Source organism: Melanerpes formicivorus, unplaced genomic scaffold (genome assembly GCF_026170545.1).
Source record: "Melanerpes formicivorus ecotype bairdi unplaced genomic scaffold, bMelFor1.0.p_v2 SCAF_19, whole genome shotgun sequence".
Classification (NCBI taxonomy): domain Eukaryota; kingdom Metazoa; phylum Chordata; class Aves; order Piciformes; family Picidae; genus Melanerpes; species Melanerpes formicivorus.
Genome location: NW_027142371.1, coordinates 15,979,108 through 16,003,557, shown reverse-complemented (window position 1 = coordinate 16,003,557; position 24,450 = coordinate 15,979,108). Strand labels below are relative to the sequence as shown.

The following is a 24,450-nucleotide window of genomic DNA, read 5'->3' as shown; positions in this document are numbered from 1 at the left end:
GCATTCATGACTGCAGAGGACAGGGCAGGTCAACACCCCAGAAATTTGCTCAAGTGTGGCTTTCATCCCCAAAACCCTGGCAGGGAGGATGTGGTGCTCTGGCTGCTGAAGGGAAATAAAAGGATCTGTTCTCCAAGGTGCCCCATGGCAACCTTTCTGTACTGCCCACACCAGCTGGGCATGGCCCAGCGCTGGCCATAGCCACCCCAGGCAAGCCTCTCATCCATAGGATGCCAGCTGTACCAGGCAGGTGACCACCCACCAGATCTCATGGTGCCCCTCTGGCTATGATGATGAGCACTTCACCAGCATCACTGAGGTCCTGCTCAGTGATGACAGTGAAACCAATGAAACTGCCTGGTAGTCCTAGATCCCAAATCCCCAAACCCACTTTTGAAACAGATTTGCCTTTCCTATGGATGTATTAAAATTATAGAAAGTCCAAAATAAAGGAGAAAGATGAGCTGTGATTTTTGTGTCTGTCCTGGGGTGGCACTAAGCCATTTTTAGTTGTGCAATGCCCTTATTGCCAGTCCCTATCCTGCTCACCCCTGTGGTTTCCAGCCACAAGCACTGATGTTTCCTTGTTCTTAGGAAGGAAAAGTAAGTTGCTCCTATGAAGGAAAGCGTCTCTCTCCTAGCAGTACCTCCACAATGACCAAAAAACAAGGAAAAATCAAAGCAAACAGAGGGTTCTCTTGCCTGGCCTGAAGGTTTTTGATCCTGGAGAGCATGTCCAGGTGGCCAGCCGAGTACTGCTCGATGACATCCATCACATCGTAGGGCCGGAGGCTCTCCTTGAACTTGCGTTTGGAGACCAGGAACCTCATAATGCTGCAGGAGATGGAGAGCAAAAGCAAAATAGGGTCCCTGGGCTGCAGCCTGACCTGCTTACTGCAGAGAAAAGGCACTGCAGGGAGCTGCTTTGGCAGGGAAATTAAATCAATCCGAACCCCATGGGCTTGGGAGGGGATGTGGTAACAAGAGAAAGGGGAAAGGGGCTGTGAGGGGTCATGGCTGGAGCCTTATCCTCAGCCGCAGGTCCTCAATGCCCCTTGGGCTGTCAGCTGTGTGAGTGGCCTTCCTGTAGCACTTTTCTAAATGTCAGCATTAAATCTCTGAGCTGGTGAGGACGACTGTTTGGATGCATCCCTGCAGGGGATTTTCCTGTTTCTCTGCTTTCTTCCTTCCCTCAGCAAAAAATTGCCCTTTCTGGCAGCATTTTCTGCAAAGGAGGACAGGCCACCCAGGGGAAAGCAGCCTGCAGCACAGACCAGGCAGCATTTGCCACCTCTGCTTGGGCTTCAGTTCTTTTGGTTGTTTTTTTTCCCCTGTTATTTTTCTGGACTGCTTCCCCCCTCTCCCTCTCTTACCACACTGCCCTGATGCTGACTTTCAGCCCCGGGGTCAAATCTTCTGTCACAAACTCGCAGTTGCAGCTTTTATTGTCGTCAGGAATGTCTTCTCCAGGGAGGCTTGCTTCTGGGTTTGGGAGAGGGAGGAATATAGAGAAACTGTTAGTCTGAGGAAGAGAAAGCTAAGAGGAGACCTTACTGCTCTCTACAGCCACCTGAAAGGAGCCAAGCTGGTGCTGGGGTGTTGGCCACTTTGCCCAGAGGACTAACAACAGGGCAAGAGGGAATGACTCCTGTGCTAGGGGAGGCTTAGGTCGGATATTAGGAAGAATTCCTTTCCTGGCAGAGCGGTCAGGCATTGGGACAGGCTGCCCAGGGAGGTGGCGGAGTCCCCACCCCTGGAGGTGTTCAAAACCAGGGGGATGTGGCACTGCCAGCACGGTGCCCAGGCCCTCACCCTCTGAGTTCTGCCGCGACGCTGCTCCCTTGATGCGGAAGGCCTGCCGGGCTCGGCTGCGGTCTCCAAAGCTCCAGCTCTTGGGCACTTTGCTGGGGCTGTCCTCGATGCTCTGGTCAGCGCTGGGGGACCTCCGGATGCCCTGAGCCTGTGGAGAGCCTTTCCCTTTGGTGCCAGCACCGCGGGGACTGGAGAAGACACGATCTTTCAAACTGACCTTCTGACTGTTCAGAGAAACACGGTGAAACAAAGACAAAAAGGAGACAAGCAGGAGGAGTCATTCTGGAAACCACGCAGTCCTTCCCCACCAGCCATTAGAAACCAAGAGCACTTCCAAGCAGCAGTGAGATGTAGATTTGCTGTTGGCTTTGGTAAATAAAGAAATGGTTTTGGTTTTGTTTTGTCATTCTTAATTTTGTTGAATTTTCTTGAAAGAAAGTGTTGGAGAAATGTTTCCACTGTGATGAGTGAAATGGGAATGATTGTTAAGAGAGAGAAAATAATGAGGACTTAAACAGAAGCCCCTCGTGGGATGCCAGGGCTGGCGGGACAGGATGACGTTCAACAATGAGCTCACAAGTCCTTAAATCACTGATCGGCTCTGATCAGGACTGAGGAAGCTTTTCTTTCACAACTGCCTTCCAAACCCTGCATCTAAGAAAACACCAACTTTGAAAAGCCCTTCTCTTCAACTTTTCACTTCCTTGGAACACTGCTGGTGCTCAGACCTGTCCTTTGCAAGCATGGCTTGGTTGGAAGGACCTTGGAGATCGAGTTCCATGCCCATTGCTCAGGGCAGGGATACCTCCCACCAGCCCAGGCTGCTCAAAGCCTCATCCAGCGTGGTCTTAAACACTTCCAGGGATGAAGTGTCCACAATTTCTCTGGGCCACCTCTTCTAGTGCCTTATCATCCTCACAATGAACAATTTCTTTCTAATGTCCAACCTAAATCTCCCTTGCTCTAGTTTCAGACCACAGCCCCTTGCCCTATCACTACCTGTCCTTACAGAAAGTCTCTGTCTTCCACTGGCAGAGGCTGCCCAGGGAGGTGGTGCAGTCACCACCCCTCTAGGTAGTTAAAAGCCACCTGGATTTGACACTGAGGAACATGGTTTAGTGCAGTGGCTTAGCAGCAGCAGTGAGATTGTGAGCTCTGGGTGAGCAGTTGGACTTGATGATCTCAAAGGTCTCTTCCAACCTCAACAGTTCTATGGTTCTATGATTCTCCAACTTTTCTGTAGACCCCCTTCAGGTGCCTTTCTTCACCTCCTGTAGTTCCTCCCTCTTAAAACACCATCTGCCCCTTTTACACAGCCCAAAGGGTTCCTCTTTGCCCAACCATACATTGAAAAGCCCAAGCACAAACACTTCCTTTGCATCCTCTGCAGGTGCCATCTAAGAGCTTGCTACCATCTACCTGCATGTCTGCCCCAGGGTGCCACAAACATGCAAAATGAAACCTTACAACTTCAGCTTGTAGCATCTCATTGCTATTCTCCTAGTAAAATCCCATTTCCTCACACCCCTTGTAATTGTAGTTCGAATGGAAGATCTCTCCAGAGATCTTTCTCCAGGCACAGAGAGGATCTCACTGAGAAATACTCTGCTGACTCCTCAGCTCTAATTATTTTCTAAGTTCTGGAATCCATAATTAAAATCATTCACCCAGATGCATTTCCACAGAAAACTGCAAACCCAGGAAAGTTTGGTGAATCTTTGGAAAAGGGCAAACTTTCTAGAGGCAGCACTGGGGAAACCAAACTGCAGTTGGTTTGATATTTTACCAGTTTAATAAGTGGTAATAAATCCTAATAGCTTGATACTTGCTGACAGCTGTTGGTGATTAAAAGACACTAATGGAGATCAGACACAAGGAGCCTGAACACAGAGCCAATGTTGTCTCCAGAGGTAAAGCAAACTGAGCAGAGCCAGGAATTTACTTCCCAATGCTTTGCACCAGCACAGGAGCCACTGAAGGGTTTTGCTGCCAAGACTCTGACTCAATTTGCAGGAAGAACATTGCAGGGATTTTGATTTCCAGGTCACCAACCAAAGACCTGTTGTGTTTTTTTTTCTGTCTCTCAGTAACACCACCTTAAAACTCTGAGCCTAAACTCCTTTGCCTTCAAACTGGCACAAGGTTCTTCAACCAGAACTTAGCTTCTGCTATTTGAAGCAAAGCAAAAGGCAGGTCCCTGCTCCCCAGCAGCACCATGCTGATGGGAACAGACACTTGGGTTTGTTCACAAGGGAAGATGATGTGACTTGAAGCCACACAGGGAGCAGATTTGTTGAGTAAGAAGGTGCTATTTTTACTAAGTCACTTCACATTGTGAGACTTCCAACACTGACAGGGAGAGAAAGGTGCTGAGGCAGCATATTCCAGAGCTGCACAGCTCTGAAGCCACCAGGGAGAGCACCTCCTGGGCTGCAGGGCAGGGTCATCTGTGGCCATGAGTTGGGCAACAACTTCACACTGAAAGATTGGAAAGAAAATAAAATTTGATTCTGATTGAGTTAGAAAAGGCATAATTACTCCAATTAATGATGTGGGTTTAATTCAGGGAAGGACTGGAGGTTTCATTTCCAGTGCATTGCCCACCTGCAGAGTCTGTCTGGAAGCCAACAGATGTTCAGCAGAGTGGAAAATCAGATCAGAGGGACAAATCCTCCCAGGAATCCAGGAACAAGCATGTGCCCAAATACCTTCCTAGATGTAAGCCTTGGTCACCGGCGCTTCCAAAATCACAGCAGACAATGAGCCAAGGGCTTAAAACCAGTTCTCATTCCCGGTTCTCACTCTGGGTTTCTGGGATTAGAAACCAGGTTGGGATTTTTTCTGTCATTTCAACCTAAATAGGCCAGTTGGATTCTGCTGGGTTTTTCCCCTTTACTTCAGTGGATTTTCCAGAAGAATACCCCTGGAACCTCGTGCGTTTCAGTCAATGCTCTGAATGACCTGGCTTTGTTTAAAACCAAATTCTATCATCATCATCAACACACCATCCTTCAGAATTCTAAGCCATCTCTTCATGCCTCATCCTCTGCTGAGCTGCTCCATCACCAAATCTCAGCATCAAACCAGTTGCCTGTCACTGCGTAAAGCAGGACCTTTCCTTTGGGGCCATTTTCCCATTCCCACTACAAAAGTGCTACAAATGTTTGCAAGAATCACAAATGGGGGAAAAAAAGGAGGGGGGGAAAGCACTGAACTGAGTGAGAGAGAGGAGCAAAGAGCTTTCTGCCCGAGGAAATGGGGGGCATGGCTTTTATGCATTAAAAAACCCCAGAAAAATCTGATAAGCAACTCAGGTCTGGGTGGGTTTGCTCCTGGGGGAAAAAAACCCCAAACCAACACCTGCTGTAACTTCTTTGTTTTAACACAGACATGAGACAACTTGAACAATTAATTGAATTTTCCCTTCTGCCATGCAATTCTCTAGTTGGGAATGACACCTGGAACCACATGCAACTACAACCCCCACAGAGCAGAAAGCTGTTGGAATCTGCAGGAGCTGCTAGGAGAGTCCAACAGAAATATAGACATAGAGAGAGATGCTGTCAGCTAGTCCAAGATCATGTTCTCACTCAACCAGAAAGTCATGCAGTGTGTCTCTGGGAAGTGGCACTGGATGCCACCGAAGGAGATGGCAAATGAGCCTCAGAACAGTGAAGAGGGTTCTGTGTTGGTGATGTGAACAGGAGGAGAGCAGCAACCCAGCCACACACACCACCAGCAGCTGAAGCCTGCAGTGGTGATAGCATCAGGCAGGCACCAGCTCCTGCCAGGGGCAAGGGAAGAAAAGTGGATTGACAACTGGAGACAAAGATTGTGGGAAGCCCTAGCAGCATAACAGAGCATACCTGAGCTCCTAGGACTTCAGAACCACTTTTGGTTGGCATCCATTAAAAAAGTATTTGACAACAAAAATGTTGTTTGCAGGCTGACTCCCAGGAAAGTTTACAGAACTTTCAGGTTCTGACTTGGATCTAACAAAGGATAGAAACTGAGGAGACTTTTCTCTGCTGCCAGTCAAAAAATGCCTGCACATAGTAGAAAGGTGCTCACTGTCACAGCAGGCTTTGCACTGAGGTTTGTTCAGGACCAACAGCCCAGCACTCAGCAGCAAACACATAGGAACCCACCTTGAAAGGAGATGCCATCACCCTCCTTAGGATGCTGGGGGGCGGGGTGAGCTCCTGTTGGAACCCTCTGGTTTAGGGTTCATTCCTAAATCCTCAATAGTATTCAATCAACACTTCAATATTTGTGGGTTCATCACATCAGTAGTAATTTTGGATCAATAAAAGTTATCATTTTAAGGTCTTGCCACTGGGTTCAAATCACTCTCGAGCAATGGTTTCATTCCCTCTCCTTTTGTAGGCAGCAAGCATTAGTCAAGCTGAGCTGGTCTGAGGTGGACCCAGATCCACCCCTGCCCATGAACTCAGCTGGTAACTGTGTTCATCCTTCTGAGAAGTTACGGCCAGGAGAAAAGAGGAGTGAGTAACAGCCTTTGTGGCTAGCACTGGCCTCCAGTCTACATCTGTGTGTGCAAAACCTGCTGTGACTAGGCTGGAAATCGAGAGGACCAGGCTCAAGCCTCATTTGCCTCCAGTGATTGCTGAAAAGCCACTTCAAAGGTGAATTGAGCCCAGAGAATGGAGCTTCTGGGAGCAGAGCAGCCTGGGTGCAAGGAAAACAAAAGATCAGCCCACAATCAATGTCATGGTGAGCAACTGCTCTGCTCTTCTTCATCCACAGCCAAGGTGTTAGGCTTGGGTTGAAGGCAGTCACTGAACTCATAACAGAAAGGATCAGAGCTGCACCATGCCTGTAGCCACCAGTAAGCATTTCTGCAGATGAGTGTTGGGGCACTGCAGCACATCTTCAGCCCTGGATTTCAGTGCTCTGCAGCACTCCTGTTACAGTCACTCCTCTCTTCCTATCACAAAAGGATTTTTTCCTATGCTGCTGCTGAGTGCTGTCAAACATCACATCAGACACGTCCTGCATCTTCTTGCAACCTCTTGCCCTTTGCCAGCTCAGCTCTTTGGTGTTTCAGGAGCAATGCCAGCAGCCAGACTGCATCTTTGAGTGGCTGGTTGTTCCTATGCACGCAACACCCAGACCCCCAGGCCAGTCCAGGGCTCTGCAAACAGCTTCCCTTCACTGCTCCGGGTGCCATTTCTTCCTGTGGTCAGGTCTCTGTGGTGCCTTCATCTCTCTGAGTTGACACCAGGAAAGTCTCTTACAAAAGAGAATTTGATAGACTTGATAATTTGGCTTGATATAGTGAGACTGCTGAGCAAAGACGTGTGCATTATTGCATCTAGGGGCTGGAGATCATTGGTTTGGTACATTAAGAGACCACAGCTTCTGAGGAGCTTTCTATTAATTTACCTCCATTGAGTCCTCTGTCATTGCCTCACTGTTTGATGTTATTTTGTTACATGCATCCTACATGAAAGCTTTTAGCACTCAACTTTAGATGCATCAAGCTGCTGGCATCTTCCCCTCAGATTTTGTGCAGTGAGGGACTGCAGGCAGGCAGCCCAAAGGCCCAGGGAAAAAAGAGGTTAGAATTACTTTCATCTCTTCAAGGTTAACCTGAAGTCCTACTACAGCTCGGTGTAAAGCCCTACGTCCAGGATGGATGCAGGTGACACAGATGCTCTTGTAGCTACTCCAAAGTTCAAGACTCCTTTTGATTGTAAGAACCACAGTGTATAAACCTTCTCAGGGTTTCCAAGGCATTTAGAAGGTTGTGAGAATTTTTTGGTTACCTCCTTCCCTTGTAAAACTCAAGATAGGGGAGATTGTCACGAGCCCATTGGTATGTTGCATGAATGAGGAACACAGTGGGAAGGAATTCAGTAGAAAGCAGAACAGGTCAGACTGGCTTTGCCAATCAAAACCATCATGCCTAGGAAGATATGCAAGGAGGACATTAAGATCAGGGTGGATGATTTTCCAGGCAACAGAAGTGGACATGGAAGGTGAGCAGACAGCACTACAAATATCACTGCTGGTTTTAACCTCTACCAAAACCAACCTCAGGGTTAAGCTATTGACAGAAGCCTTCCTCCAGGAAGGTCTCCGTGCTTGCACTCTGTCTCTGTGGATAAACAAACCTTATCTGGCCAATTTAAACACTACACAAGGCCTGAACAATGTTTTTGAGTAAGGCTATTGACCAAATCTTTGTCATTTGGAAATGCATTGAAATTCTGCCTGATCACCCAATATTTGAACAGATTTTTCAAGGCTAAACCTCAAGGAAGGCCACAGCACCATCAGGACATGTAGCAGAAGGCTAACTCAGAGATTGAGGCTATTGATCCAGGTACAAGGGACTTCCTACCACGGAGAACTGCTCATTATGAAACCCAGATGGTAGAATGGTTTGGGCTGGAAAGGACTTTAAAGATCATCTAATTCCACCCCCCAGCCGTAGGCAGGGACACCTCCTACTATACCAGGTTGGTCAAGGCCCCATCCAGCCTGGCCCTGAACATCATGCTCCTTCCTCTTTGTTACCCATTCAGAGATGGGATTTACCACACTGCTTCTGAGCCTCTGGTACACACAAGTGCCAGGCACGAGTCCCAAGCTCCAGACTGACAGATAATCCAGACAGCCAGCAGGGAGAAATAGCAAGAAAAGAAAAGATACAGGTTGGAACAAACAATGGAGGAAATCAGAGGTACATATATTTTGAAAGCTGTAGGGTTATGCTTTTCATACTGCAGGTTGTTGGCTTTCTGAGGGAGACAGAGACTGGTGATTTTGAGAATTCAAACAGGACTCCAAAAGAAGAGCATGCAAAGATTGGAACTCACAAACATGCGGCATCGCTCGGTGCCCTGCCACTGCCAGGCCCTCCTCCTGCCCTGCCTGGGGGTGCCCTGCCAGCATTCACAGCATGCAAACTCAGGGCCTTGGAGACTCAAGAAGGAGCACGTTTGCTGCTGAGCAGCAGTGTCTGGGGCTGGGGGAAGAGATTCTCCTGGTGTCTAAGTAGCTACATTTATGCAGAAGTACAGTAAGACATGTATCTGCGTGCCCTTGTGGCCATCGCTGGGTGCACTGAGGGATGCTCCCTGGGAATTCTCTAGAGCCACCTAAGCATTGTCAGCTTGATGAAACAGATGAGAACACTGCTGGTACAAACCCCTCTGCTCTAGCTCTCTGCTCCCCACAGGACCTAGAAACAGAACCATTCACGATGCCCACTAGGAGGCTACGGGGAACCTGCATCCCCTACGGCTGGTGGGACAGGCTGAGATTAGTCCTTCTCTAGCTGCGTAGTAGAGGTGCTAGATAGGCAAGCTGTGGCTTCCAAAGGCCACAAAGCTAGGAAAGGTCAATTGGCAGTGTTGAGAGAGCCAAAGGAATGGTGACTGAGCAGAAGTAGGAAGCTGGTATTTCTCATGCTGCTTAACTTGACATTGCTGCAGAGTGCAACTCAATTTGCAAGGGTTCCCTGCACCCTGAGGAGGGATGCAGCCACAGGGAGGAAGGGCTATTCTTGGAAAAAAAAGGGTTAATTTTGTTGGGTTTTTTTTTTCATTTTCCATTATTTTGGAAAACTTCAGATTCCATCCCACTTAGGTTCCTGGCCTCCTTCCTTGCTGAGCAGTCACTGGCTTGCTGGCCCAGATCAAATTGCCCATCCTCATCTCTCTGGTTCACGCCTTCTGCATGGTTAGCAGGCAAGGAAGCCTCTCATTTCTTGGCAGGAAATGGGGAGGCTCTTTCACCATTTTTTCCATGGTTATCAATTTTGTTACTCATCTAGTACCTCTATTAAGCAGAGAAGTGCTCAGAACGGGTGGTAGCAGGGCAGAGGGAGAATGAGCCGTGCAGCTTTGGATTAGTTTCGTGCGACGCATTTCCCGTGGTACCTAGAGTTTCCTGAGCAGCATCCACAAAGTGACTCTCTGCACGGTTTGCTTTTACTGGAAATGAGGGGAGAGTGAAAATTAGACCTGGAAGCAAATGCCAGACAGGAAACTTTCGATTACTGAGTCTAGGTTTAAGAGACAGGAGCTTTGAGGGCCGGGTTCATGACAGGATTGTTCTGTTTGAGCCTTTAAGTGGGAAAAAAAAAAAGAAAAGAAGAAAAAAAGAAGTGAAAGAGAAACAAGAACTTGAGAGGTGTCTGAAATTTGCCTCCAGCCCATGAAAGTCACTGTTAGAAAGCACAGATCAATGGTGTGGGTTGGAAGGGGCCTTTAAAGGCCACCCCCCCTGCAGTCAGCAGGGCCATCTACACTGGGATCACATTCTGCTCTGAGGGGGCAAACTTCATCCACAAGAGCCCTGCAGGAAGAGCTTTTCTGACCTGCACTGGGAACAAAAAAGTTCTTTTTCCTCTAAATTGATTTTAAAAACAGAGACAATTTTTGTAAGTGCCTAAGCCATGGAGAGCCAAAACTTGACCTCATTTGGTCCAACAACATCCAACATTGCTTTGGAAATATCTTATCCAATATCTTTTTTCTCTCCCATTCAAGATTCCTGTTTGGGTTTTTTTAATGACTACTAATTTGGTTTCCCAAAAGACCCTCACAAGAGCACTAGTTAGCCTGTGAGTTATTTGCACCTCTCACACAGGAAATACCATGACTTTAGGCCTAGCATTTAAAAAAAGCAACAAAAAAATAGATGCAGGCAGGGTGTGGTGCAGGCCCTTGTGGGAAGGGATTAGAACATCTGTGTTCAACATCTGGTTTTGAGTTGGGCCCTACCACTGCTGGGGAGTTACTGAGGCACCACCACAGCTCCTGTGAGTCCATCTCATGTTGCTGCTCAGGCACTGCCCTGCCAGGAGGCCGCCACCAGGACCAGGGTTCTCCGTGCCATGGAGCAGCCCTCTACCTGCACAAGGGTAATGATGTGGCCCCCAGCACCCCAGCCTGGCCACCAGCCAGCAGCACTTCCTGAGTTCATGGACAGACAGAAAGGCTGAAGGGCAGAAAACCCCAACCTTGTCTTGCACTGAACTCAGAGGTCAGAGGAGCTCATGGGCACAAACAGAAGGAATTTGCATGGTTTAGACAAGGTGGTGGTGTTAGGTCTGAACTTGATGATCTCAGAGGTCTGTTCTGGCCTCAATAATTCTGTGAATTCCTTCTGCTTGGTGACATCCCCTGCAAGCTCTGCCAACAGCATTCTGGGGACTCCTCAGGCAATGGGCCCTCTCAACCCCAGGGCGCCCTGGGGACCAGTGGTGCTACCGGGGCAGTTCTGGAGCTGGGGTCTGAGCATGGCTGGGAGGGGGAGATTGAGCATGCAGAGGCTTGAGGAGACACAGGGGGCATTCTCCTCTCAGTCTCCTCTGCAGTCCCTATGGAAGTTGCAGTCCCTTTAACGCACATAATCTGCTCCCCTAGAGGCAACTGATTATTGCCAGATTACTGTCAGTCCCAGCATGAGTCTCTGACACCACTTTGATCAGTGAGAAGGTCAAACACCAGCCCAGGCTAACACAGCCCATCACAGACCTGTGACTGATGCTGGTTTCCTTGGGCTCACAGCAGCTAGCGACACCTCAGGCACCCTGGGCTGGATGAGCAGGGGCCAACTGAGCCACCCAAAGGCATCCTCCAGTGCATACAACAGCCTTGCTCACAGCCCTGAGCAGAGACCCTGATGTTGTGTGTATCTCAGACAGACACAGAGACATGGAGATACTGATACACACACAGCACACAGACACAGCACGAGGGGCCCAGGCCAGACTTCATTCGGTACCACAGCCAAGATCTTGCTGAGCCCATCGGGGTCAAGAACAAACCACAGCCAAGGACAACCTGCTAAAAAGGTTCCTCTCAACCCTTGCAGGGCTGAGCTCATGCTGGACAAAGTAATCTGAGTTTTAGCTTCCTGGTTCCCTGGAATCCTTCTGTTTCTTTTTTATGAATGGGTTATGATACTCATTTGATCCATCAGCCTTTGGCCTTCCACCCAATTATCTTTTGGAAAGCACAAGAGGCAGAAATGTGGCCACGGATGCCCTCAGATGTTTATCAAACCATCTGTTGAAGAGCAGCTCAAGCACACATTTCAGACAGCACATGGGAGGCTCCTGTGTAACCATATGTTTGTCTTTGTGACACTACAGTCAGCAGACAAAGTGAACAGAGCCAAGATGCCACAGCCAGTTTCCAGCCTGATTAACATTAAGCACTAATCAACCTTCATTGTCCTCCTTTCTGCTGCAGAAGGGGTAAGAAAAGCCCCATCACATAGCAGCCTTCCTTCCCCGGGGTTGTGAAGCAGAGAGGACTCAGACTCACAGCCAGACCCAGCGTGGTCCCAGGGGGTGTGATGGGTTCCCACTGCTCCCACCAGCAGCCAGCCCGGGGAAGGGCTGAGGACCACTTCAACCAGCCGAGGTGGGCACAACACCCAAAGCAATGGGCAGCAGAGGAGGCTCTGTAAGCAGTGCTTGAGGACAAGGAGAGGCTGGCAGCATGTAAGAAAAGGACAGCATCGTTTCTGCTCATCACAGCCTGGGCTCCACAGCACAGTGGGGAGAGCTCCTGTCCTCCAGAACAGGGCAGCACACAGCCTTGCTGGCACTTGGTCATAGAGGGATTCAAACAAGCTCATAGTGGAAAGCAAGCCACAAACAGTAGAGAAAGGACAGAACCTGTCTCTCAGATCTGCTGTCCCAGGCTATGCCAGATCAGGAGCCACCCAAGTAATTCCAGATGACCCCAAGCCTCTGCCACACTAGCCCTATCACCTCCCCACATCCTCCCACACCAGGCATCAGCTCTCCAAGTGTGGTCTGGGCAGAAATCAGCTTAGCTACAGCCTGGAGTCAGAGGGCACCATGACTGCTGGGGCAGAGAGCTGCCCTGTGCATGGGCAGGACATCTGGGATGCTCCCTGACCTTGGCCATGCTTGTCTGGCACGGCAGATTCCCACAAGCTGTGACACCATCTCCCTTCTGTCTCAAAAGCTGTTGAGATGCAAGAGAGAGAAAGCTGAATCTGTGCTGTCGGCTGCAAGGACTTGGTGAAGCATCATCTGTGGACAGAGAGCTGTAGGAAATCAGCCACTTGCTGCAGAGAACTCCCCCAGGAGGAAGCTTCAGTATCTCCAGCTGGGACAATGATTCCCTACACTGATGGCAAAGGAAAGTGGCAAATCCTTCACCAGCTGAAGCAGGAGAAATGTAGTGCTGGGGTCTGCGAGGAGGGATGATTCATCCCGAGGAGCTTCCCAAGTGAAGCAGTCACCAGCCACAGACCATGGCTGGATGATTAACTGATGGGTGGGCTGAGAAACAGGACAGATTGTCTCTTCTGAGGGCAGGATGACACACTGAGCAGTGCTGGGAAGCTGCTGGAAACCAAAGTGGGTGTGAGATTTGGGATGTGAATGATCCAGAAACTTCTGTTGGAGAAGATGAGAGATTTGGGTCCCCCAGAATCTTGGGACTGTGGTGAGAAATTTCTTCCTGAGCTCTAAGATATTATCAGATGGGAAAGGGCAACAGGAGCTCTCCTCTGAAGAGCTTCCAGCCCCCCCCAGCCATTGTGCTCCTGGGCAAGCTGCTGTGGGTGCCCTGCTGGAGCAGGGGTTGGACTGGGTGGTCTCCAGCCCCCCACCGTGTTGGAATTCACCCCTTGATACATCCAAAGGATGTCACTGGCTGAGACAGGGCAGCAGAGCAAACACAGTCCTGGGATGAAATGTTGACTCTCCTGCTGCCAAAGCTGGTGGCTAAGACTCCAGCCTTGCTCTGCTCCCAGAAAGCACTTCCCATGGAGTGATCCTTGCTTTAAAGCTGGCTGGAAGCTGCCTTCATTTTTCCTACACCTGAGATTCCATGAGGGGGCAAAACCAATGTGTATTCTGGCTGGCTGAAACATGATCTTGGTGATTGGGCAGGCAAGGGGGTGGAGTGCCACAGAGGATCTGCTTGCAAAGAAAAGCTCAAATGAAAGACAGAAAAAAAGAGCTGAAGGGGGAAAAGAGGAAGGAAGGATGAATTTTTCCTCCCTTTAGTCAGCACCATATCTACCCAGGAATCTTTGGTGGGATTTCATGCCAAGGAAAAATGAGTTTCTGGCCTCTCCTAAGGTAGAAGCACAGCAGGAAGTTACAGCTGCAAAACTCCAGGTTCCAGCTGTACTTCTGGAAAACAAATTTGGTGTTCACAATGCTTAGGCTGCAAGCTATGTTCTGGGGTGTGAGATGGGAGATCTGAAAGCCAAGCAGATGATCTCCACACATCATCAGTTCTGTGTCTTCCCTCCCAAGAAAGCAAAGAGAAAGGCAAAACCAAACTAAAAAATAGAGAGATTAAGTCCCAGAAACCCTCCCTGAAGGAGCTGGGAAAATGCTGGATCAAAAGGTCCTCACATTAAATACTCCTAATAAGTATCTTAAAGCAGGGACTCATACAGTATCCTGAAGAGAAGCATCCTGACAGCCTCCCAGACACCAGCCCTGTTGCTTTCCCTAGGCCATGTGAACAGAGAAAAGCTCTCCTGCAGGTGAGGTTCGTGGCTGGCCTTGGAATGTGCTCGCCACCTCTGCAGGGTGGCCCTGAGGCATGGAGGGAAGTCGGAGCAGGGCCTGAGCTTCATCCAGATGGCATGGGGTGGACAGAAGGAGGGGAGGTGTCTCTGCCATGCAACCTCTTGCTGTGCCAGAGAGCCCTCCTGTGTCCCACGGAGCAGCAGGTCCTGTGCGGCCACCTGCAGCAAGAGGAGCTCAGGAGAAGTTGCTGTCTCGGTGACTTGGTGATGGCTTCCTCTTCCCATGTCACCTCCCCTTGGGGTGGCCTTGAGGTGTTGCAGACATGGGTGAAGCATCACCTGCCCATCAGCACTCCTTGATCCTGCAGTGAGACTCTGGGAGCCGGGGCTCCAGCAACCAAAGAAGTACAAGCAGCACAAACCAAAGCCCTGCTGTCACCCCACTGTCTGCCAGCCCTAGCCCTGCTGCCCACAGCTCTCCATCCCCCACAGCCTCCCTGTCCTCCCAGCTACAACCTGAGCAGACTGGAGGGAGGAGCTGATTTAAGGTCCAGCACACAGGAGGAACATCAGACTGCCACAGCACGGAACAAGCACAGCGGTACCTAGGATGCTGCCCTCGATGGCGCCAGGACATGGTACACAGACACACAGAGATCTGGGGATGCATGGGGATGGGGTGCTGGCAGTGATACAGACCTTGGCGATGGCTCGGGCTGCTGCTCTTTCCTTGAAACAGAAGCAATAGTACATTAGCATGGTGCCAGGGGGCACAAGGGGTGTTGCTGCTGCACTGTTAAAACAGAACGAAAGGACAGTACCAAACAATACAACTGAATGTGGAAGCTGTGGACAGGAAAGGGGAAGGAGCATTCAGTTCCTGGAGTTTGTAGCCCAGACAGATCACTGGAGACTCACACAACACATAACACTGGCACAGGGCCCAAGGGGTCAGCCCAGCCCATCCTGTGCCTACCTATGGCTGAGACACCTCCCAGGGATGTGATCCTTGTGAGCACAGGAGGACTTCTGGGGGCTCACGGAGCAACCCCTTGGAAATGCACCACCCTGAGATGTTCCTGCACATAGGGAAGGATCTGAACAGATCCTGTGACCAGGGAGGATTTTCTCTTCCCTCTTGGCCGTTGGGACAGAGCTCATGGCAGAGCTTCTGATGCTCAGCTTCACCCACAGGGCTAACGAGTGCTGCTGGGAGGGGGACATTGGTGGGAAGGAGTAAGGACTCCTGCCCTGACATCTTGACACCCTGGGAGCCTTTGACAGCTACTTTACCAAAGCAGTTGGTAAAGGTCATGTGGAGGGAGTGGGACACCACATCTGTGGAATGCAGTTCCCTGCTGAGATGCCAAACCACCTTGACTGCCCTAAGAGATCACTGGCATTGAGGCCAAGGTGAGCTGAACTCCAGAGAGCAGGCACGGCACTGCAAGCCAAGGCCACCTTCCCTGGCCAGGCATCATGCTGGCATTTCCCATCAGCAGCAGCAGGGAAAACCTGCTCAACCTTCAACTTACTCTGGTTCACAGCTTCTTCACATGGCAAACTGCAGAACTGTGGGGTCCTGGAGCAGCCCCACAGAGAGGGAGCAGGCAGAGCTTCTCAGCAGGTAAGGGTCTGCCTCCCCTAACACCAGACACAGGGCTCCTGAGCATAAGGCTGTACCAGCCCTGGCCCTGCCTCTACCTGCTAGTCACCACCTTGATCTGCACAGACCCCAACCCTTCTACCTCAGGCTGAAGACAGCAGCCTAGAAGGACTGAAAAACACCACTCCACCCTCTGCACCTTGCTCAGCCAAGCTCAGAAGCTCAGCCTCAGCCACTAGCTCAAACACATTTGACAACTTGCAGGCTGTCCCATGGGTCTACAGATCTCTACACTACAGAGACACAGCCCAGGGTAGGTCCCACCCCACACCTCCCAGCTGGTCTCACTGCCCACCAGCATGGCCAGCACCTCTCCATCCCTTCTGGGGTCTGCACACTCCCTGGTTACCAAATGGGACAGCCTCACCTGCTTGAGAAAAACAAGACTCCCCCCTCCCAAGCTGCAGGACTCCTGGTCTCTTGATGGCTACCTTGGCACAGCACATTCAGCAAACATTTCTCACCACTACAACCTCTCCTACTCTTGGGGGAAGCAAGGGAAGGCTGGAGGAAACAGAGAATGAGTTAATATATCGTGGGCCTGAGTGTCCTCTGAGGGTGGTGAAGAGCAGGAAGCTCAGAGGAAAACTGGGAACACCTCCTTGATCAGACCCCTGGAAAAGGTGACTTTGCTTTTCACACCAAGCACTCTAATGTTACTCCAGGGGCAAGTTAGGCTGAAGAAATTCATCTACAGCAAGGGATAGGGGTGGGGGAAGGTCACTGCCTGACCTGTGGGGCGCCAGCTGCCAGAAAACCTCTCACATCTTCAAGGCTGTCCATATGCAAAAGGCAGGAAGGAAAAAGAAAAGGAAAACCCCCAAACCAAACAACTAAACCAAACCAAACAAGCTGCAAAGTGTGTGCTTCCCAAACTCTCTTTGCTCTGCTGCTAACCTGAATGTCAGTCCTGACTTGCTCTTCAGGTTCCTCAGAAGTTCCAGCTGGTTCAGAGGAGGGATGAGTCTAGGGGGAGAAAATAAAGACCATTAATACTCAGGCAGAGCTGGTTGCAGAGCCTTCTGTCACAGAAACTCCCCTGCTTGCTCCCAGAACCACCTTTGTGCCACCAACTGCAACCAAGGGACAGCTCAGGAAGGATGGAGAGGGGTTTGGCTGCTACCTCCAGCAGGATCCTAAGGCAGAGCGGTGAGGGAAAAGAGAGAGGGAGACAGCAAGAGAGAGAGAAACTTGTCTGCACCACCAGACTGTGAACCTCCCCACAGCAAGGAGACCTGCCCCAGCACCTGCAGCCCAGCTCGTGGCGTTGCTTTCCTGTGCAGAGTGAAGAGAAGCTCCAGCCCTGGAAGCAAGTGGGAAAACTCAACTCTGCGGCTCTTGGGAATGTGGGGAAGCTGATGGGGCAGAGAAACCAGGGGGCCAGGGTTGGGAGCATCCCAGGAGAAACAGCAGTGTGCTCTTGGGCCAAGTCAAACCAATTCCCTACTGTCCCTGCCAAGTTTTGCCCGAAAATGAGGCAAAATCATTGACTTCTAGAACTCAAGGGTTTCCTTCCTTCTTTTCTCAGGAAGGGAAGGAAGCTGACCATGGGGATCCTGGCTGATAAATGGAACCCCCACCACCACGTTGCTCCTCCTGCTTTTGTCCTGAAAGCCATCAGAGTAGCTCCACAGGCACTCTTAGTTTCTTGCTTAAGAGCCTGTGAGACTTGGGGCTTGCTCCATAAACATTTATCCTTGTTCTTCACAGAGGAGCTTGCAGCCAAGAGAGATGTGAGCTGGAGGTCAGGGGAGGGTGGGGAGTGCTGGACAGCTGGGAAGAGCAGCATCTAATGAAGAGCTCACTTGGGGACTCTGCACCCAGGGTCAAGGTCAGCAGGATTCATCTCACAGCTTGCTGCAAGCTCCTTTCCAGGCCACCAGCATGACCTTGTCCAAGTGCTGTCACAGTGCCCAGAGGGTCTCAGCACAGCAGCCACAGCAAGAAGGGCCTGACTTGCTCAAACTGTCCCAAAAACTACATTTCAGGACCAGAAGGAAAGGGTTGCAAGTGCCTGCAGCCCCAAAACGGCCTTGGCTGAGGTGCTGCAAGCAGTGGGGCTGTTCCTTACTATAAAATGAAGGCAGAGATACTCATGCCCACAGCTTCTCAGCCACTGTGAGAGCAACAGTTGCACTTTTCCTCTAGCTGGGAAAACCCCAAACTCCACAGCAACTGCAAAAGACTCTCCTCTGCATGCACACAACTCATGCTCAAGCCTGTAGTTGTTGAGCAGAGCACATTTGGTGTTCGCAAGGTTGAGGCAATCAGAAAATGTTCCCAGCCTAAGGATGGAGGAAAGAACAAAAATAAGCCTGAACATTTTGGCTCAGCTCCCCACAGTCCAGCTCTGTTTGCTTCCATCTAGAGCAGGGCACATCCTGGTCTGCTGAATTCATGATCCTCTTCACTCCAGACATCAGGAAGAAGCTGACCTTGGTGCAGTGGAGCAGTGCATGAGGGCTGAGCCGTCGCTTCCCTTCCCATCCCCTGATGTCCTCCAAGGTGGGAGAAGGGAGTGCATCAAACCAAGGTCAGAGTGTGCTCAGCAGGTAATATTCTTAGGTGAGTTACTTTCTTAGGGAGTTCCACACCCAGCAGAACACAGCCCAACCTTCTTCCAGGTGGGATCACAAATCCACTGATGCAAGCCTCAGAGCTGAGGAGCTCCTTAGCTGACTAGATGGAAGGATTCAGGAGCTCAAAAGCAGCTCCTTCCATCAGCCCGTAACGAGGTCTACACTGTGCTGGGGGTGGCAATCTCTTAGTCCACCACAGATGCTGCTAGGCAGAGGTACAGCCCACACAAGCAAACAGAAATTCACCATTTCTGTGGTAGTGCAGGGCTGGGCAACCCCCCAAGGTTTTGGTGAACCAATAACAATTAAAAAGTGGTGCAAATGCTTCCATGTGCTGGAGCTCACATTTAACCTGAACTGGATGCTCAGCCTGACCTGTCCTGTCAAGCACAGCCTGGAGAACATCTGCCACACTGCACTGTTTCACTAGAAGCTCCAAGAAGAGGCAGGGTTCTGCACAGCTTTGCTCTAGGCTGCTGGCCTGGGGACACCCTGCACTGGTGTGTGTCCTCCAGAGGCATAGGGAAAGGAGCTCCAGCTGGGGCATCTCCTGATTTCTCTCTCTCCTCCTGGCCCCTGTGTCACTTGTTAGCAAGGGAAGCAGGGTTTGGTTAAGGGGGAGCTAGGGGAGAAGATCTACACACCACAGGAAGACACAGAGCTCATGCTACCCAGCAGAGCAACACTTCCAACTCACCAGCTGCTGCAGGGCACCCAGCGGTACCTACAGTGCTGCCCATCGCAGCACAGCGCCAACAAACACCACACTAACTCCAGCTGCCAGCTCCCACATCCAAAGGGAAGGCAAATTCACTACTCCTGGTAGCACAGACAATGTTCAAGCATCTGGGTACAGTAGGGACATCATGCCTCCAGCCAGGACATCATCAACAGCCCCACAAGACAAGGAGGGCAGCAGCACAGGACAGTGGCTGGGAGCAAACACCACGGCACACACACGAGGAGGATCTTTCTGAACAGCCCTGGGATTAGGAAGAGGATTCAAGGAGATGGATGCTGGAACAGGATCAGGGCTTGAGTAAGTCTCCATGCTGCCTTGGAGTTCCTAGAAGGAGCCAGTTTTTACCCAAACCATGACTTTATGTCTCCAGCCTAAGTACTTTTTCATAGCTGAGAACATTTACGAAGCTTATGAACTATTTTATGACAAGAAATGGAAGTGGCACATTCTTATGTCACTCCCAGCAGCAGAAAAACCTCTGATCCTGCAAACAGGCTGCTCAGGACCACAGGAAAATGCATTCATAACAGCAGGCTTGCAACTCACTGAGGGGATTGGCTGTGAATTAACCACACGCAGTGGTAACTCTGATTTACTAAAGCTGTAAAACTTGCATCTGTGAAAGCTGGAGCCAGGTTTGGCAACCAGGCACTAAAAATCACCTCAGCTCTAAGAGCATTCATGCATCCAGGGAGGATTTAAATTGCTCTAAGGACAGAGCTTGGTCCACAGTCTTGAAATGCAAGCCAAGCATCACCCATCTTAAAGATACTGACTTGACCAGACTGAGTAGACTCCACCCTCAGACCCCCACCTCCTACCAACCAAGCCTGCGATCCCAAAATCTCCACTTCCCAGAGCCCCAGGTAGGATTATGTACCATGAACTTTACACAGCCATATCCAAGTCTTTCCCTTTGGATTGATCCCCAAAGGATTAAGTCCCAGACTGAATAACTGGGGCTAAAACAACTGCTTGGCTTTAGGTCAGTCTTGGAAGAAAAGGCTGAGATGGGAAAGTCCTGATGAGGTCATAGAATCCCAGGCTGGTTCAGGTTGGAAAGGATCTTTAAAGGTCATCCAGACCAACCCCCTGCAGTCAGCAGGGAGATCTGCAACTAGAGCAGGCTGCCCAGAGCACCAAACCACCTCACCTGCAATGGTTCCAGGGAAGGGGAATCTGCCACCTCTATGGGCAGCCTGCGCCAGGCTCTCACTACCCTCACTGTGAAAAATTTCTTCCTTCTCTCCAGTCTGGATATCCTCTTTTAAACCATCACTCCTGGTCCTGTCACAACACACCCTGCCAAAAAGACTGTCCCCAGCTTTCTCCCAGGCCCCTTTAGGTACTGAAAGGGATATCCCCTTCTCAAGAAATCAGACTGGATTGCTAGAAGGAACAATCACTCCGGGTTAGCACCCCAGATCTCTCTCTCCTCCAGATGCTGTCCTCAAAAGCAGGCACAGCAGCTGCTGCAGTTTCATCCTGTGCTACCCTTGATGCACGGTGTCATCACACCAGCAGATTCAACAACCCCAGCATCACCTGGTAGGGACATCTCCTACAGCAGGAAGGAGGACAAATGACACCATGGAGGGTGAGAAGGGGGCCAGGGAAAAGGCAAACAGCAGGAGCAAGGGAAAAGGGAAAAGTGTGAACTGGGAAGTTTTCTTGTGAGGCATTTTGAGTGGGAGGAGGTTGGTAAGACCATCAAGAAATCATCCTTCACAAAGCAGCCTCAGCAAGAGCTCTCTCCCATTCTCCTTCCTTAAGTCATCACTGTGGCAGTTTCCCAGCGCTTGTACCAGCAGCTGAAGCGTCCGCGGAGGAGGTCTGCAGGGCAGCAGGGACGGAGTCTGCTTTGGGTTTTCACTCATGCCTTTGGGGAAAAGGAGTTCCTCAGAGGCTTGGGTGAGGTCTCCTTGTTGCTTCAGTTTGTTTAACTAGAGGGTTTGCACGTTAGAGTGCCAGAAGCAGCACAGGGAGGGACAGGACAGACACTTGGCAAGTCACATGCACTTCATACCTGGAGGCACCGTACGTTTGCGATTGCGTGCTTTGTGTTCAAGGGAAACCACAGGGAAGAGAAAGGAAAACAGGAGGGGGGGGGGGGGGGGGGGGGGGCGGGGGGGAGGGGAAAGAAACAGAATAAAGAAAATTAGCACATGAACCAAGTGTGTCCCCAGCAGCTGATGTGCTGTGACCAGGCTCCTGAGTTTGCTCCCACCGTGGCCAGCTCAGAAAGCACTGCAGCCTGGGTCACCCTTGGGGACAGGCAACTGGCACCGTGCTCTGACAGCAAGCAGGCATCAAGGAGCGAGGAAAAAGGGGGGGCCCTCTGAGAGACCTTTCATGAGACATCCACAGCCTTTGGTCCCATCAGCCAGGGACTCCTTGGGCTGGGCAGGATGTGCTGGTGGGTTTTGTAGTGAAGTTCAGCAGATGAATGCAGTGGAGATCAAAACCTTGTTCTTCTGAGTGCCAATTAAAGACAGATTCTTCCCTCCCCCCCGGCAAACCCAGTGGCTGCTGCAGGCTGGTGCATAAGATGTCTGGCTGCAGCCAGCTCTGCATGCACCACAAACCCAAACTGCACTGGCCTGTGCAGGAGCCTCCTGCATGGCTCAGCTTTGGTTCTGCCACCCTGGGGATCTCACAATGCAAGCTGGCATTCTCTCAGAGGCCTCCAGGTGTTCCCCAGCCATTGAGACCAGCTCTGCTGCAGTGGTTGGAGTAAGGTTCTGGAGAAACATGAGCTCCTTCAAGGCATGTCTGACAAGTCTCTCATATCAAGCAGCCAGCCTGGTTTGGAGATGCCTTGGGAGGAAGACAGGAAAGCTCAAGTCACAGAGCTCCTGCTATGAGGAATAAGCAGCCCAGTGTAGAACAGAGAGTGCCAAGGTAGCAGTGACTGCAGATGCCCCCAGGCAGGGACATTTGTGTTCCTCCAACCCACTTCCTAACCATGCTGTGGATGCAGCCATGTGCCAGCAGCCATCACCCGGTGTGGCACTGGGCTGGCCACAAAGGCTGCACCATAACAGGGCTGCCAGGACCTGCCACTGGCTTAGTGAAGTGGGTAGCCAAGGAGAGATGGGCAGTGTGTGTGATGGAAGCTGCAGCCAGAACACAGTTACCCCCTTTGTCCAGCCTCCCAATTCATTTACCTGACTGTATCCAAAAGGGTTCCAATACATTCTTGGTAAATAAACTCCAACCTGCCTAACAGCTGAGCCCAGCAAGGTGCCCACAGCTCACTCTGCAGCTGCTGCTCCCTTCACCTGTGCAGACAGGAGCTGGGAGATAATGGTGAAGCTGGGAGAAGCACAAACCTGTGCCCAGGGAAGCCTGGGGTGTCACTGCTGCTTAGGGCCAGCATTGGCAGCAGCACCCACACCACCCAGCAAAACTGCTAGGACTTCAGCCTGGCTTCTTCTTCAAGCTTATCACCAAACTACATTCTTTAGCTCTTTCTCCACCCCATTTTTCATTTCACCTATTCTGGAGCCCTGTAGCTTAATTTTCTTCCTCTGTATTAGCCCCATGGGTTATAAGCAGATTAAGTAGCAGGTAATTAACCCCAGCATGTCCTCAGGCAGAAGGGTGTCACTGTGTGTCTGGCTGCCAAAGAGCAGTAAAACCTGGCAAAGTCCTCTGAAACCAGCCCCTGGGCCTTCAGCTTTCTGCAGCAGACTTTGGGCCAGGCTCTGGTCCTCAACCCTCCCCAGTAGCTGATCTCAGCTGGTGCTGCAAAGGTCAAGTACTGGGAAGGAGAGCTTTGATGGGGTGGGTTCAGTGCTGTTGGAGACCAGGTTTGTTCTGTTTGTTGGGGGCTGTAGGCAAAATCTTGAAGTCAGTTCTAGGGAAAAAGCAACTATCAGACACATTGGGAATGAATCCAATGGAAACTTACTGACCATGACAATGGGACTTCCAACAGGCTCTTAGGATGGACAACAGGCTGAAATACAGCTAATGCTTACCCTAGGAAACAGATCCAGACTGTCCACCCAAGGGCTAAAAGGTGCCAGCAACATGGGAAAACACAAAGGGATTCACACCTGCAGGGGCACAACCCAGGGCTGGACCACAGCCCTGCTTGGGAGCAGGGAGATGGAGCACAGGGAGCTCCACCACAGACAACAAAGCCCCATGCAGCTACAGGAACACCCAACACACGCCTGACTGCTCCACAAAGCCAGGGGGGCCTGGCTAGCCCCTGGAAGCACTCCAGGGAGGGACACAGAGCCCTGCCCAGGCTGCAGGGCAGAGTGCAGTGGGGAATGAAGAGCAACGTTTTCCATTTTGTCTTCTGGGGAAGACTTCTCCTTAATGCCACCAACCCCAAGAGTGGCAGAGGGAACATAAGGCTTCCTCCTGTCCCAGAGGACGGTGGGGCACAGCAGGGGACTCTGCCCCGCTCTCCATGGAGCTCCAAATCCCAAGAGGCTGTGAATTCCTACAGCACTGCTTCGACCTGTGCTGTTCCAGCTGAGAAAGCTGCCTGGGAATGCTGGAGGGGAGGCAGGATGGGTGCTGCTGAAACACAGTGGTGCTTTAGCAGCACCACAGCTCTGCTCTACCTCTCCACTCCTGTCAACAGATTGGGAAAGAGCAAAAAACCACAAGGAATGGGGGAAATGTTCTCTGAATCCTGAGGTTTTGCCTTCTCAGAGGGGAAAAAAAGAGAAGGAAAGAAAAGGGAGACCCAGGGAAAAATGAACCTGGGGAGAGTGCTGGGCCAGTCAAGAGAGGAACAGAAGGTTGCTGGAAGGCAGAAGGACCATTAGAGACCAGTTGGAGGTGCAAGGAGAGCCCAGGCAAGGGCAGGAGGAGGAGGCTGGTGTTTACCTACAATCCAGGGCAGCTCGGGAGGGAGGCTCTTCACAGCCCAGCACGGCAGCTGGCACAAGGCATTGCAGCTACCAGTGGATGTGGAGAAATAAAGGTGAAAAAGGAGAGCAGCATGTCCACACAGACACAAGGAGAACACACAACAAAAAACAACAGAGAAATTAAAACCAAGTCAAAAGGAATGAAAATAAATAAACAATACAAAGCAAAAGCAAAAATCAACTCCTGGAGAAAAGAATTTATCAGCCCTTAAGAGCTGCTGAAATCAAACCTTTTCAACCTAAAAAATG

The 24,450-nt window shown here is 50.8% G+C and overlaps 1 protein-coding gene across 11 annotated transcripts in view; it reads right to left on the bottom strand.

Moving 5' to 3' along the window:
• Nucleotides 1–24,450, bottom strand: part of KCNQ2 (potassium voltage-gated channel subfamily Q member 2) — a 72,874-nt gene that overhangs the window by 17,315 nt on the left and 31,109 nt on the right. For 2 of the 11 annotated variants that reach the window (XM_068150365.1, XM_068150358.1), the window contains exons 9-15: nt 21,333–21,362; nt 16,883–16,951; nt 15,019–15,048; nt 9,723–9,776; nt 1,813–2,036; nt 1,374–1,482; nt 703–834 (exon numbers count right to left, since the gene is read on the bottom strand). In XM_068150365.1, the coding sequence (XP_068006466.1) occupies nt 703–834; nt 1,374–1,482; nt 1,813–2,036; nt 9,723–9,776; nt 15,019–15,048; nt 16,883–16,951; nt 21,333–21,362 (648 nt within the window). Of the gene's footprint in view, nt 1–702; nt 835–1,373; nt 1,483–1,812; nt 2,037–9,722; nt 9,777–15,018; nt 15,049–16,882; nt 16,952–21,332; nt 21,363–24,157; nt 24,229–24,450 lie in introns of those variants that run through there. The other 9 variants (XM_068150366.1, XM_068150359.1, XM_068150367.1 and 6 more) reach the window with 6 other exon arrangements.